This window comes from Cariama cristata, unplaced genomic scaffold, assembly GCF_000690535.1.
Source record: "Cariama cristata isolate BGI_N322 unplaced genomic scaffold, ASM69053v1 scaffold45586, whole genome shotgun sequence".
NCBI lineage: Eukaryota > Metazoa > Chordata > Aves > Cariamiformes > Cariamidae > Cariama > Cariama cristata.
In genome coordinates, this window is record NW_009621279.1 from 1 (window position 1) to 15,532 (window position 15,532).

General features: G+C 36.4%; 1 protein-coding gene across 1 annotated transcript in view; it reads right to left on the reverse strand.

Moving 5' to 3' along the window:
- Positions 1-4,587: 4,587 nt before the first annotated feature.
- The window catches only part of SLC4A10 (solute carrier family 4, sodium bicarbonate transporter, member 10), a gene marked incomplete at its 3' end in the record, with an annotated part of 55,747 nt that continues 44,802 nt past the window's right edge, over positions 4,588-15,532 (reverse strand). Inside the window, exons 15-20 of the mRNA XM_009701879.1 lie at positions 14,609-14,860; positions 13,213-13,281; positions 10,665-10,838; positions 9,845-9,967; positions 6,349-6,416; positions 4,588-4,704 (exon numbers count right to left, since the gene is read on the reverse strand). Of these exons, the coding sequence (XP_009700181.1) occupies positions 4,588-4,704; positions 6,349-6,416; positions 9,845-9,967; positions 10,665-10,838; positions 13,213-13,281; positions 14,609-14,860 (803 nt within the window). The remainder of the gene's footprint in view (positions 4,705-6,348; positions 6,417-9,844; positions 9,968-10,664; positions 10,839-13,212; positions 13,282-14,608; positions 14,861-15,532) is intronic.

Genomic DNA, 15,532 nt, shown 5'->3' on the forward strand with positions numbered 1-15,532 from the left:
GGGGGAAGAGTTACAGCAGCATTATCATATCTATTAATGACCTACCTGAAAACCAACATTGCACTGATATTTTAATTAATTTTTCATGCTGCATAGCACAAACTGGGAAGCAAGTGAAAGTTTCTGTGCTGAATGGTGCAGAAGACATCAGCCAGCATTTTAGTGACAAGTTAGGTAGAGAACTTAAGATGTACAGACAGACAAGTCAGCCAGCATGCAAGCAAAGACAGCCACTTATTTTTTTTGGCAAATACAACTGTTAATTGATTAAATAATGGTAGTGGTATACTTGTCAGACAGTACTGGCATTTTCTTAATGGCACAAACAAGAGGTCACACTAAGTATTTCTTGTCTTTAAAATGTATTCTGTTGCTCAATGTATATTTACAAGAAACTAAACTGAACTAGAGCAGTGCAAGCCAATTTCCAGCTGTAATATTTGGCTTTCAGTCTTGACTGGGGAGACCAGGAGAAGGCTAGGGGGATGGGGAGTGATAATATTCCCCATTGGGGCTTAATACGTACTTCCTCATGTATACATTATAAGGAAATAACTTTTTTTTTAAAAAAGGCTGAAAGATCATACAAAAGCTGTATCACTAAGAACTCTGAAGCAGAGTTCAAATTTGTGTTCAGCTTTTTTCCAGTTAAAACACTGTTGATTTGCCTACAGAAAGCAAAATATGTGCAAAGCAGATGATTTTTTTTTTGTGAAGAGGGTCCTAATTTACAGCAGCATAAATAAAAAGTCATGTTCTTGCCATGAATTTCAATGACACTACAAAAATGCAAAGAGGCTTCCACAAGGCAGGCAAATCAAGCCTTCACAAAGAGTGGCAGGGTATCTAAAAAAAAGATGGTTCTGAGAACAAACCTGTATCAAGCACATAACCTACCAGGTTTCATGGGAATAATTCCTTAACTAGAATGAATGAGAAACAGGCTGAGTTACACAAGGCTTAAAGAAAGCAAGATCAATTCTCAAATTCTTAAGGTGATTCATGCACAATTTTACAATCATCTTACATTTTTCTTCACATAAAAATTGCTTTAAGGATACAATTCAGTTCAGCCAAAGCTTACTTCTATGCCTATGGCAGCTTCCAGAGGTGTTAATGGAAATAGCTAAAGAATACCAACTTCTGCCGCTTCAACTGCCAAATCTGTCGCCTTCTGTAGAACAGTGATAGAATTGGGTATGTTACATTTTCTGCACACAAAGGGTATGCAAACAAATTCCTGGGGGGTGAATTTAAAGTGCAGCAGTACAGCAGGCAGAGAGTTACCTGTGCTTAGTATAAGCAAACACTGAGGATGTGTTGTGTGCCTTACAGTCTATAATATTTCCATGTTTTAGATGCCTCTGTGATACCAGGAAAGTCTTCCTTCTACTTAGGATTCACATCTCTGAGCATCTTCTGCAGATGTGGGCTTTAATGCCTTGAGAAATTTGGGAAAAAAAGGACAGGTCTAGTCTTCTACCAGTAAAACACATAACTGGTGGATCTGTAAGGGGCTTGGAGCTCTTCCTCCCTACCAAGGGAGTAGTCTAACAAGTCTAGGAAGAAAGGTTTAGGATGCGGGATTTGCATATCTTCAGGTAGAGAAGGGAACTCATACCATCTACAAAGTGATAGATACCTTTTTCTCCAATGCTTTAAAAGACCAGCTAGGACTACCTTCTATACACGGTTAGATCTTCTGCATATGTTTTGAAATTGCTATCTGAAGGGCTTAATATTATAAGCAAAGCCAGAGGAATATCTAATTACATGTACCAAAGAAGGCTATGTTTCAGATAGGTGCCTTGGTGTTCAGTTCTACCAAGACAGGCTCAAAAGCAGACCTTTAGATCCCTAGGAATTTTAATAATGAAAAATTAAGGCTGGAAAACTGTAAAGTTCAGGTGCCTCTATGGTTAGGCAACAGTTCACTAAGTAAATCTCATTTAAGTCCCCTCTTTAGATACTTAAATACTCTTATGAGTCTGGGATGTAAGATTGGTCACACACTGTACTACTTCACAGAGCGAGGGGCAGGGCAGAGCTTATGATAGATATTATCCATGCATCAGGCTGAGAAGACATTTGTATAAACCCTTCCTGCCTAAAATCTCTCTTTGCAGATGATCTTAGTTTATTTTTGGCCAGTCTTTCATTGGTCAAGTCAACTCAGTATTTAACTAGTACGGAGAACTGGATTTTATGTATTCCAGAAAACACCCTATGTGGTTAATTGATCAGTGCCTTACATAAAAAGCATTATATGAAATCACAGTACAGTATCCTAATTTAATTATCCCCATTTAATAATATTTTGGGATATTAGTATAAGAAAGTAGACCTGACAACAGGAAAAGGAGTACTAAATACTTCTGTAGTGGAACTTCAAAAAGTATCAGTAAAACTAATTTCAAAACGATGTGATTTCCCGCCCCCCCACAGTAAGATACCCTTCACTGAAGGGAATTGTGTAATGTAATACCAGTGGATCTTGATCATTTGCAAAAATTATCCTTATGACTGCTACCATTCTAAGCTTTCTATTTTCTCAGTACTTACCTAGGACTGAATTATATCTTCATGTAATGATACATCCATTTAGGAATATAATATTTCTTTATCTCTGTCTCTAGTATGATTTAAGATTAATGTTGCCTAAGGTTTTGCTTATCAGAAAGCAAGCCTTCCAGGTTTAAAGTTCTTTGAATCTACTTCTGTCTGGGAATCTGAGACAAGCTACAGCACATGAAAAAGCATGATTTCAGATTCTTTAACAGGTTGTTCCTTTACAACAGGACACCCATACCTAAAACCATAAAACCTGTGATCCCTTAGTTCCTTTTCACCTGAGTCTTTGTTTTCATGAGCAAATATGTAACAACAGATTGAAAATGAGCTCATTAAAAAATGAGTTTCTATTTTACTGCAGTGGAAAGTCCAAATCATGTTTTACCAATGTTGCCTGAGCCACAGTCTATGCGGATGCTCTTTGCTTAAAGAATCTTTGAAAATTTCAGCTAAAACCAGTACATGTTTACATAATCTATCATAACCACCAAAGAAAGCAAAATCCACCAGAAAAATTACAACTACTGCACACCCAGTGGCTGTGGATGTACCAGACCAGTTTCTTCTCTTTCTCCAGGCTTTCACAGCTGGGACAGCAGAGGCACATAAGGTAAGAAAACCCTACTGTACATCCTTCTCCCATGCACCACACTGATTTCACTGTGACAGGATCCTTTTCAGCCCCTGTGTAGGGCAGAAGGCAAATCAGACTACACTGCTGTTTTGACTGTCAGTGAAACAGCATTAAAATGATCACATTAGTGCTCCATGGGTGTCTGAAATGAATACTCTCTGGTCTTCAACTGTTTATCTTGTTTATGCTGTTTAGGGAAAGGAACAACACTGAAAGGCAGCATGCCATTTTGGGGTGACAAAATTAAAAAATGTATTTCACTACAAAATTTTTTCTCTTACTGCATCTTTTCACCATAAAACAATGACTAGCTGTTTCAAACATGGAGCTTATTTTGAAAGCTAGATTTAGAAATGGGCAGAGTATAATTTTGTATTTTAAGAAAGTCAAAGATTTAATGAAAAAGAATTCTAGGAATAAATTAAATTTAACATTTAAATATACTACATCTACAGTTCCTATTTTTAATACATAGTAAATTTCAAATTTTAATATTGAGGACTTTAATGAAGTCATTTTACACTCCTATTTGAAATTTCTTTTCATTCTGTCTCCCCAAAAACTACACAAAGTCAAGTCATTTGGGTTCCTAGGTGACACCATTTTGAAATGGAGGATACAATCAAGGAAAAGGTCAGGGGACAGGGTCTTACCTTTGGGAAATCAGCTTCTAGAGTGATTAGGAAGGGGAGCTTATGACAAAAATGTGATACGAAATAATTCAGTAGAAAATAGTTACATTTAAAATTTATGGAAACAGAGGAAAATTTCTCTTACAAATCATACTTTGCTTGTATTTAATATTTTCTTATTCCCATAATAACTCCGTAGCACAGATAAAATGTCATTGCTTCATTTTACATTTGTCTGGACTAAAATTTAAAAGTATTTAACTGTTTTGAATACAAGTGAAGTAGGCAGAAAAATGAAAAGAAGTGATGCAATCTCAAATTATTTTCACTCCAAATATTAGTAGATTGCATTCGGACTACTGGTTTCTTCATATGGATATTTCCAGGGCAGTCATGACCACTTCTTTTTCAAGAGGAAAGAGAAAAGCGAGCAGAACAAACACAACAGCTGTTGTGCAATATCCAGGTGTACACTGGTGGTTCATTACACAAGCACCAGGCATGCTCAACTTCATTTTCAACTGTAGCATAACTAAGTAGCATGCAAATATTTGCAATTTTATTTTTTTTTAATAAATAGTGAATTTGTGTTTTGAGCTCAGAGTATTATGACTGAACATAAATAAAAGGAAAACTCAAGAAATAAAACTACAAGGTGCTAGAAATCTTTCTAATCCCTAGCAAAATATTCTAATACTGGTTTGACACCAATATATAAAGTATAATGCAGTAAAAAAAAAAAATTCAAACCTTTTAGAAGGAAAGCTTGACTCCTTATCTTTTGTGTTCTCTGAAGAGATCAATAATGTCTTCCACACAGCAGTTTTTGCCATTTCATCAGAAATGTTTATCACAGATGGGTCATCTCTAGGCAAGAATAAAAGTAAATACAAATTAAACAATGAGCAATCACTCTTTGTTACTTATTAACTCTATGAAATTCCGTGAAAACTGATAGTGATGACAGTAAATAAGTGCAATGTAAGTTAAGAAATTATGTTAAACTTCAAAAATCCTGAACAATTACTTAAATATTCCCTTAAAACATCTTAGCACATTTTTAGTATTTTCCATCTCCAGCAGCAATTAAACACAGTAACATCAATGAAATATATTGTGTCACTTCCAACTAATAGAGAAAGAAAAATGAGGAACTGTGAAATTAAATATTGTCCAAGATCTCACAGCATGCCAGTGGCACAGTTGGATTAAACAAGAATCCTAAGAGTTCCTAACAGTTCTCAAAGTACTTATGCTCTGAAACTGCACCTGCTTTTAAAACAATTTTAAAAGCAACCAAAAACCTTAACAAAGATTTAAGAGATCTAATAAAAATGTCCCAATTAAACAAGCTAATCAGCACTTTGTAGCCATTATGCCCTTAGCTTTACCTAGACTGCTCCAAATATGTATTTATACACTTAAGAATAATAGTCTTAAATGTTTTAAGGGCCTGCCTGTACATTATTCCTGAGTCCACGATTTACGTATGGCTTGACATTCAGTAAGCCCTCAGTAACCTTGTTTTCACAGTGTTTTGGGGAATCACTTTATCAACCGATGTCTTGACTCCTCTTTTTAGCTGTAGGACTGTGACCCTTACGGTACAGAAAGTCAGATAGCATTCAGTCAACTCTACCTAAGTAAACACACTATAGATCAATATAGATGACATCTCAAGATAAATTAAGTATTGCTAACATAAAATAGAACAAAAAGGTATGGACAAAAGAAGAAAGAAACAGACCATTAGAAGTGTGATGAATCAAAAGCAAGAAATACGCTGGGATTTTTCAGAGACACAGTTAGTTATCTGCCTTAGGAGACATTAGGGTAACTTTGTGTTAAAATATACGAGAGGAGGCCACTCAGAGAGTGTTCCTATGAATGCACATTAATGCGGAAGTTGCTATCACCAGATATTTCAAATCTTTATTAAGAACGCTGTTTCTGAAAATTGTAAATGTAAGTAAGTCCTTATGGGCTGGCCACATGTATTATTACTATCTATAACACAGGTCCTCATGCTTTTTAAGTTGTGTCAGCCCTGCGTTATGCCTTATCTACCTTGGACAGCTCTTGATTCACTTGCTAGCTCACATAGATAGGTTCTTAAATAGAATGTTTTAAAATGTAATATTGTAAGAACCTACTTTTTCATGGCTCCTTGCTAGTATCAAGGTGAAGGGTTTGACCTGCCCTACATCTTGCTTTTGCACTGTGCATGCCAGAAGCCAAGGTTCATTATGAATGGCCTGATGCCTCCATCCCGCCCAAAAGAAAACTTCAACTAGTGTGTCCTTTTCCTAGGGACTGTGAGATCACATGGAAAGACTAGAAAAGGGCTGAGCTTGTTAAATGCTGCAGAATATGGTTGAGTTCACCCATCTGTACTCTACTACCAGACAAACATCCTCCTGACATTCAGTAAGCATTAAGAATAAATATGGTGGCATGTTTATTTTATTTGTTTAATTGCAACTCACCTAAAAGAGGAAAGGTATATTTTACCTGTAATGTCCTTCTAGTGGTAACTGAACAGTCCCTTCCTCTTCCATTGCTAACATACTTTGCTCTTCCTAGAAGGAAGGAATTTAGACATGAGACAGGATATGATGTTGTGAAAAGTGAAATTTATGTACTTTAATCCTCTTTCCCCTTTAAGTATTTCTTTGAAGTTCTTAAAGTAAGATACTTTTCAACTCTTTTAATTTAAATATTTGACATTTAAAACCTTCTATTTTGAAAGATGTATCTTCACTTAGTGTTGTTCTTCAATACCAAATAGAGGAGACACTTTTGTAACAATAAAGAAATAGAAAAATTAGTAACCCTGAGTGAGCAACTGTATGGTGAATTTTAAATATCATGCACAACAGGATATACACATTGCAATGTTAACCTGCAAAAATTAGAGAAGTCACATTTGAGTTTGCACAGAAAGTTTTCATACTGATAAAGTTTTATTGCAGTGAAAGGTAGTGAAACAAGACACCAAAATTAGTTTTCACTTGAACAGGGGAAAAAACTTCCATGAATAACAAGTGAGGAGAACTCGGGAGATATCTACCAAAAATCTTTTTGTGAAATAATTACAAATTTAGAAAATTTATCTTAGGGGGAGGGGAGAACAAAACAACACCCCTCAAGCACCACGTCCTGCCTGCAAGAGCAAAGGAAAGGAAGTCCTTGTTTTTCAGACATCAAGTCAAGGCTCCACAGGAGGATTCTCAAGGCTCACACCTATTAGGACAGGAAAACCACATCCAGGAGGTTAACGTGCCTTCACATGAATGTAACCATGAAATCCTGTCCTAAACTGTTGCACTATGTGTGTATGAGTGTGACACTCAGAGACTTCCACATCTTACTTCCCTTTATTAGATGGCTTTATAACAGTTTACCCTGGTGCCTGTTTGAAAGTGTGAGTTGGCTCTCCCAAAAAGAGAGCTTACCATTTTCTGGCAGAGTATCCAAAACCCCACATGCATCACACACACTGATAAATTGGTATTAGCTGGAAGAGCCAGTACAATTTTCCAAAATAGTAGAATTTAAGTCCTCTCTGCAAAGAAATTTGTTTCTTCTATATTTTACTATTACAACTATTTTAGAAGTCACAACATTTTTTTCTCTAAATGGGAGAAGTCACTTTGTTCATTCCTGTCTCAGAAAGACTTAATTGATTAACACAAAAGTGGTTTCCAAAGGAGGTCTGTGAGGAGAAGACATGTATAATATCCACTATAAATGAACAAAGTCTTGGAAAAACATGGCCTAAAAATACAAAAAAAAACCTTAAGTGATGAAATTAGGATCCAATCAAGTAAGTTTCAGATCTTGTCAACTGTATTTCTGAATATTCTTGTGGGTAGAATACTTCTATTTTTAAAAGCCGTGTGATAGCAACTCTCCAATTAATTCCTTAGGCTACATGTCAGAAGTTTTATTACTAGTTAATTTTGTCATTTCCAGGCTTCACAGCTTCCTAAGTTTTTGACAGTTGAACAGTTTTAATAATAGCTCCAAATATTTAGAAATGCCAAAATATGTAAAAATAATCTCTCAAAATAGACAGTGAATGAAGTAAAGTAACACCAGTAGATTTTACCAGTTTTGTTTTCTGATGCCATCCTATCAAGCATGGGAAGGAAAGTGACATATAAGCAAAACATAAGGATAACAAAGAATTCTCTCCAATAACCAGACCCACAAGAAGAAAGCTACCTTGGTTACTTTTGGTTATTCTGAATTGTAATGACAACAGATACTGTGATGAAACAACTCTCTGGTCTGTTTTGATTCAAGGGGGAAAACAATGACTCACATATTTTAATTTCAGCCTGGCAGTTTTACAGGCACATACTAAATAGTAAATAATCATCATGGTGTTTATCACCTAGGTAAAATCTTTTCCCCAAAACGTGTTCTATGAAAGTATGTCGAATGTGTCAAAGAAAGCAAAGTTATACGTCTCCAGGTTACAGATGAGGCAGTGAGTTGTCAAAGGTCACAGAAGAATCCTAAAGGCAGAGAAATCTAGTTTTCATAGTTACATGTTCAAATTATTAGCTCATGTCCTATTTCTGCAAATAGACTTACCAAAGGGAATCCTTACACACACCTTTTCACTGGTGTCAGATCACATCTCAGGGCATCCCTAAGGATAAATTGCTGATTTTTCCATTCACATTGTCTAGTTTTTGCAGTAACCTTGTACCACCAAAAGGTTATCTCTCATGGGTCCTGGGCTTTTGCAGAGCTCTTCAGGGCATCTTAGAGGTCACAACTCTCCCCAGAGCACTCTTGCCTAGAAGTGACCACAGCCTGCCAAGACCATATGGCATCATCTGCACCTTCACCTCCCACTGCTGCCACAGCCTCACACCATGCTGCTATTCAAAAGTGCTGATGCAGGACACGACTCTCGTTTAAAATAACCTGGCACCAACATATTCTCCCCTACTACTCCTGCAGTTCATGATTCTCCATCAAGACTTGTCCCTCATTTATTTGGGCCCAGTACTGAGGTTCCCTAACAGTTGACATTGATCTGGTGGCTGATACCAGCAACAAAAGAATACCATCCCTTACACATAAAGTTACTTTATATTCCCACAGTTTTATATGATATTCAAACAGGCAATTCATGAAGCAGCAGTGAGGTGAAAATATATCAAAAAGATGCAAAACTGGTTAGAAAGCTACAACCAGAAAGATCAGTGTTTCACTGTCAAACTACAGGAACGTTCTAAGTGGAAATGTGTAAGAATTTGTCTTGTATCAACTTTATATGAAATAATCTGAAGTGCATATTCTTTGAAAGGAGACGAGGAGTCCAGATGTGAAACAGTCAACTGGGTGGTAGTAACAGGTTGTAAGTAAAAGTCTGAGGATTTGGTTAACAGGGGTAAGCAGTGTCACTGACCTTTTCATTAGAAAGTAGAAGTAAATTGTTCATGCAGTAGCAGAAAGAAAATGCTGGCCCAGAGTATAATAGGCATAGCACACAGGGTTATCACACCGCTGAGCGGAGAGGGCACAGGAAGATGCTGTGTGAGCTATGTATGGCTCAGATGTAGCTGGGACATGCCATGCCCCTTAAATTCTGCAGTGCTCATCTTAGCATCTCCAGCAGGGATGAGATCAGTCCCAACACAGCATCAAAGTGCCCCAGGTATCCGAGGGCTTTCCTACAGACACAGGTTCATCCCTGCACATCATCTGAGTGGCTCTCAGGAGCAATCCTCAGGAGCACTGTAGATACTATGTTACGTGACAGTTACGGCAGTGTAAGAATCTACATCTAACAGACATCCCCAGCTAAGCCTGTAAGATTTGTAACCTTAAAAGGACTTACGTAAAATACGACATTACACTTTGGATACCGTTAACAAGTCTGCCTGTTGCATGGAATAGGTCTTATTTATAGAATTTTCTCTAAATGTCTGAAGGAGAAATTGATAAAGTGTTACACACCAAAAAACTCCCTGAAACCATGACCCACCTCTTTCTCAGCATCTTCCAGTTTCTTCTTCTTGCTCTCGGGCATCAAATCATCTAACCAACTGAGCTCCCGCTTAGTGAAAAAGAAATCCATGAGTTTTCGGACAAATACCAAAGCTAGGACCTGTAAAGATATTAATTCAAAGAATTAGGAAATTAAGCAAGTAAAACTGACAAAAACGCTTGTAGAGGAATACTTTCAAAAGTGACCACAGCTTACAGCTAGATTTTTATCCTTTAATTTGGATAGGCCAACAGCTGGTCTTCCTTTGTTCAGATGAAGTATGGCTTGAAGCATTTAACAATCAGTGAGGTCACTAGATATCTTTTATTTTCAATTAGTGAAATAATCAGAGAGACATCACTTAAGCAGCAGAACAGATTTTTCTTTTATTTCCAGGAAGACACAGAACTATCAGTAAAGTTCCTCAGTGCAATGAATAATCTTCCTTAATGAGTGAATGTTCTCTCTGTAAAATGATTAAGCATTACTCCTTAAATAAAAACATCAAATAAATTTTAATTATTTTTTTTAAGAAAATAATTTTCCCTAAGAGAATATTCAGTTGGACTATCCACACATACAAACAGAGTGCAACCCAGGCTCAAACTAGAGAATTATATAGAATTTATATATAAACATATATATATTCTATATATGTACAATTTTTCCTTACTTAATACAGTATGAATTGTCCTTGAACATTGAATCAAAGCAAAACTGTAATTACCTGCCCAGAATTAATTTTTTTCTTCAATAATAAATTATCCACAAGTAAAAAAAAAAGGAATTTTTAGAGGAAATAAAAATTATTTCATACCATCATAGGAAAGACAATGGCAGCTCTGGAAACCTTTATAATCCACAGAAGCACAAGACAACTCAGCTGAATTACAGTGAAGAGATGGACCTTTCTAAGAGGAACATGCCTCAGATAAATAAAGTCTGGCTGATGCTTTGCAGGCATCCAGAATAACTTTATCCTGTCAAAAAGCTGAAAGAGAAATTTTAAAAAGTTTGCATCAAAATGAGCTGTAGGATCATCTATGCTGACATTCACACACTGCCTAAGAGACCCTGAATGTCCAAAGAATCTGTCTTGTTATTCTAAAGGCAAAAACTGTGCAGAAGTTCAGGAGCACAGAAAAAGACTACTTCAGTTACAATCATGAGTCATGAATCTATACTAGTCCAACAGTGGTAAAGGACTCATCTTCTCTCTGGTTGAGCCACCAGAGTTAAGAATGAGAATCATATTATTTAAGTAAAGTATAATTACTTGGTTAGTCATATTTCTTAAGTTCCCTTCCATTTTAATACACATTTGTCTCTCTAGATATTTCTATTGCAGATGTGCTGAGATACTGGAACCATATATACTCCAGGAAACATTCTGCTCCTAACTGAATAATATGTTCTACACAAAGAAAATAGTTATTTTAAAATGGTACCGCTAAGATTTTAAATCAAGAACTCAAATGAAGAAGTTAGGCAAAGCCAGACTTCAAAGTAGTCATGTATCAATTGTGAATCAAACTGAATGGAAGCTGGTTGATCCTGTTGGGCATACACACTATTAGACTGCCTTTCTAATACATTCTAAACTTTTGTTTTTCAACAACTGAGCTCTGCTTCCTTTAGCATACAAAAAGTTGATCATGGAGAGATCTCGTCAGTCTTTTATCTCCTGTGGATGAAATTGATTCCCCGCCCCGCACCCCCCCCCCAGTTTCCTTCCCCAGACACTCTATCGCAGGCTGTTTTCTTTCCCCTATTGCACTTTCTTCACAAAAACAGGAACAACAAACAACCACAAAAAAAAAAAGAAAAACGTTTAAAAAAAAGTGCCAGAAAGCCAACTGCCATGCTGTTAGGAATGTACATGAGAGGTTCCTGTTTTTCAGACCTCTTTGGCTCCTGACTGACCTGAGACTTTGTGTCAGCTGCTATGGCACAGTGATGATGGTGATGCACCATTTCTCCCTGCATGGATGAGCCATGCTATATTCACACAGTCTTCAGGAATTTCAGGTTTCAAGAATTTTTATTGAGCATGTGCAAACTGCATTTTTTTAAAGGCTTATAATTTGGCCAGATTTGAGCAGATTTCTTCTTCACAGAAACAGCAAAAAGCACATCCTCCCACAAAAGCCATCTTATCAAATCTCAATTCCTTGTCCCAGCTTGGGGGAGGGAGAAAGGGAGGGAGATGCTATCACTTCTCCAAGTAAAGATAGCCAGATTTTAGTATGCCTTAAAAACACTCCTCAATAGTGTACTTTCTCATACCCTTGTTCTGAGAAACAGTTGAACCATATTAAGTTGAAATCTAAACCTCAGTAAAACCTAAACTACACTTCTTAGAATATCAACCCAAATGATAAGAGCTAGGTAAAGTTATAAAAGAAGAGCCTCTGAACAGAAAACACCAGTCAAAAAACAAGAGATGTTGCCAGCTTTGTCTATAAATAATAGAGGTTAAAAAAAGCAAGACATCTTTAACTCGCAATCAAAAATTTAAATACAATGAAAGAAAGAATCAGATGTTTTCTTTGCTCTTTGTATTTGACAACCTTTTGCACAGTATAATTCATGTTTTTGTCATGTGATTGTTCTTTCTCAATTGTCTTGGAAGGTATATCAATACCTCAACTTCTGATAACAAACAAAGGCACACTTGAAAATTTGAGTGTTTCAGATGGGTTAAAAGATTTGACACCATGCATTTAACGCTGCAGTCATCCAGGAGAAATGGTACATAGGATACCACTACTAACCCTGACCTGAATGCTGGAGTGCCTGGTTTCTGCTGCCCTTCCACTAGACTTGCCCCTTCATCCCTAAGGCCAGAAATTAAGTAGCATGGGACTTGCAACAGTTCCACTCCCCTGCCTGTGGTACTTATTTGCACAAGAAATATCTTCAAAATCTTGCCTATGTTAGGTTTAGGGCAAGTTAGCCAAAAGCCTCGTATAGACAAAGTTCAAGATCAAGTGTACCACTACAAAGGCCCTAACTTGGAAGCTGAAAAGGCAGTGGGCAAGCAAGTGAACAAGGAGGCAAGGGAGAGGGAAGAGCTCCTGATAGTTGCTACTCTGTTTTTAGGCTCAGTCAAAATTCCCTTGATAACACGGGAGAACAAAAAAATCACCACCTAAAAAATAAAAAATTGGAGCACACTACCTAAAGGGAATACTCTATTTAGAGATAATCTATTTTTCTTTTCAAGTGAGTCACTTTCAAGAATTTCAGACTGGCAAGATTCCTTTACGATTATATACAAAAGATAATGAAATAATGTAAGAAGAATAGCTCCATATTTTATAGAAAGCATCACCAGTAACACACTCTTCATAAATCCATTTTACCTGAATTCCCTTTAGAGATGAAGCACCCATGTAAAGAAATACTCCATAAAGTACTGGCATAGGAATAAACTGCACAAACAAGCAGAGAAAGGGAAGAGCATATTAAATACCATTTAACAATTTTTAATGCTTTCAGAAAGACATTCTAAACAGTTGAAATTCAAAGTGCCATATGCCTGCATTAATCAGACAAGTTGTAAATTCAGAGTCACTCAATTACAAATTAATAACGTTCCTCAGAGCATAAAGCAAAAGAAGAATCTGGCTCTATAGTTTTATTTTCCTCTCATAGTCAGTTATTACAATACACTTTATTCACTATTAATAAAACTAACAGAACCAAACGAAAAATAAAAATGTTTGAAACATACTTTTTCTTTACTTACTTTACATACAATTCTTTACTTAAAAGAGCGCTGAGGAGCGCATCTGAATAGTAAAGCTATAATCCTTAGAAAATGTTCAAGACGCACACAAAATACTTCATACTGCTAAAGGAAATGTTCTGTGCTGTAAGCATTTAAAAATGGGTGAATGACTTTTACGGAATGATTTGGTAAGAGACTATTTTTAATGTTCAGGCTCTCAGTATATGGTGTGTAGGTAAAGGAGTATTTCCATCGATAAGTATCTATTTTAAATACTAAATACACAAAACGCATGCTCTTTGTGTTTTCAGAGTTAAGGTTTTATGATATACTTAATAAAATACTACTGGGAAGTACAAGTTCTAAGGGCTTATTGCCTTCACTGTGACAATATGCAAGTCCAAATTCCGGTCTTATTGAAGTCAGTAGCAAAACTCACAGTGAGTTCACAGAGGCCAGATAATTCTTAAAAACTCTAAGTATTATGTATATAAATGGTATCATATATGCATATAACTAGACACCCAGGTTCAGGACACTGATGAGCTATGTTGTGTATGTAGGTAGCATGAGAGAATTTTCATGTTCATTTCCAAGAAATGGACCACAGAACTTCTCTTGCAACTGTGAAAATATTTTTAAGTTATCCAGAAATCACAAAATGTTTTTAAATTTTCTAAATACATTTACTTATTGGTATAACTCAGAAAGACTGTTTCATGGTAATTTTCCATGGACCCAAAGTATAGACAAAGAGTGACTCTTCATATACTACAGGTCAACGACAGAATCCCCTTTGACTTCAGTCAGGCCAGATTTTCACTACAAGGTTTTTGTTTTAAAAATGTTAGATGTCCCTAGCAATTTTATTATGCAAAATTAGAATTCCACTTTAGATTACGATTGTGTAACATTATGCTAGTTCATAATGTGCCTGGAAAGAGCACTCATTAAATAATACAGTAACAACAGTGAAATGTTCGGTGTGGTGCAGTATTCTTTAGCTTTTTCTTACTTCTCCAAATTACCTTCAGGATACTTGTCAAAAAGACAGATGAGCCCATAAGGATAAAAATCATAAGCCCTGTGACTCTTTGCTCCCGGATTCCAAGAAATTTTGGCTGCTCCCCTGGAGCGGAGCACTCTGATTCCAGTTTTAAGCTATTCACATGGGAAATAGAGAGGACAGTGGCTGCAACAAACCACGGCAATCCCATAATAGAGCACACTCCAAGCATGACTGCCACCATGAGTAGGTCGAGATGGTATCCACATCCTTTCTGTTAAAAAAAGTAATGACAGCAAGAAGATATAAAATGACATCTGAATTAAGGAGAACACTCCTGGCAGGCATTCCTAGCGAACAGTTAGAGACAATTAAAAGATTTGTGACTTGCAGGAAAAAATAGCTTTCTTCTATGTATTATCCAGGTTGGGTCAGTAGTGATGGCAAACTGGTTATCTAAGGGGAATTCCTCCTAGTTGACAAGAAATGGTTAATGTTATTTGACTCATTCCAGTTCTGAGTTAAGTGTACATATCATCAATCCACTTTACAATGGGCACTAAATACCTTTCCTCCTTATAAAAGGGATACTAGTAAGACAATGGAAAATACATACATTTTCTGTGGTAACTAAATCTCTTCTGTAGATAACAGCAAGCAGAACATCCAGCTGCACTGCCAACTTTCCACTGCACTCATCTTAATAGACCCTCCACCCATCCTTACACAGGAGGCATAAAATTATGTATTTTCAACATTTGCAAAGTCAGTTTAATGCTATAAAGGGCCATAAAACCACACTGATCCTTTTAAAGTTTTTATAGATGGTAAGCATGGGATAGTAATAAGTTTTCACTAATGTACTTTCATCTTACCTAAGAACAGATAGCTAGAAATTAAGATAAATTAAACTATAATTAAGCAATACATTAAATTAAACTATAAA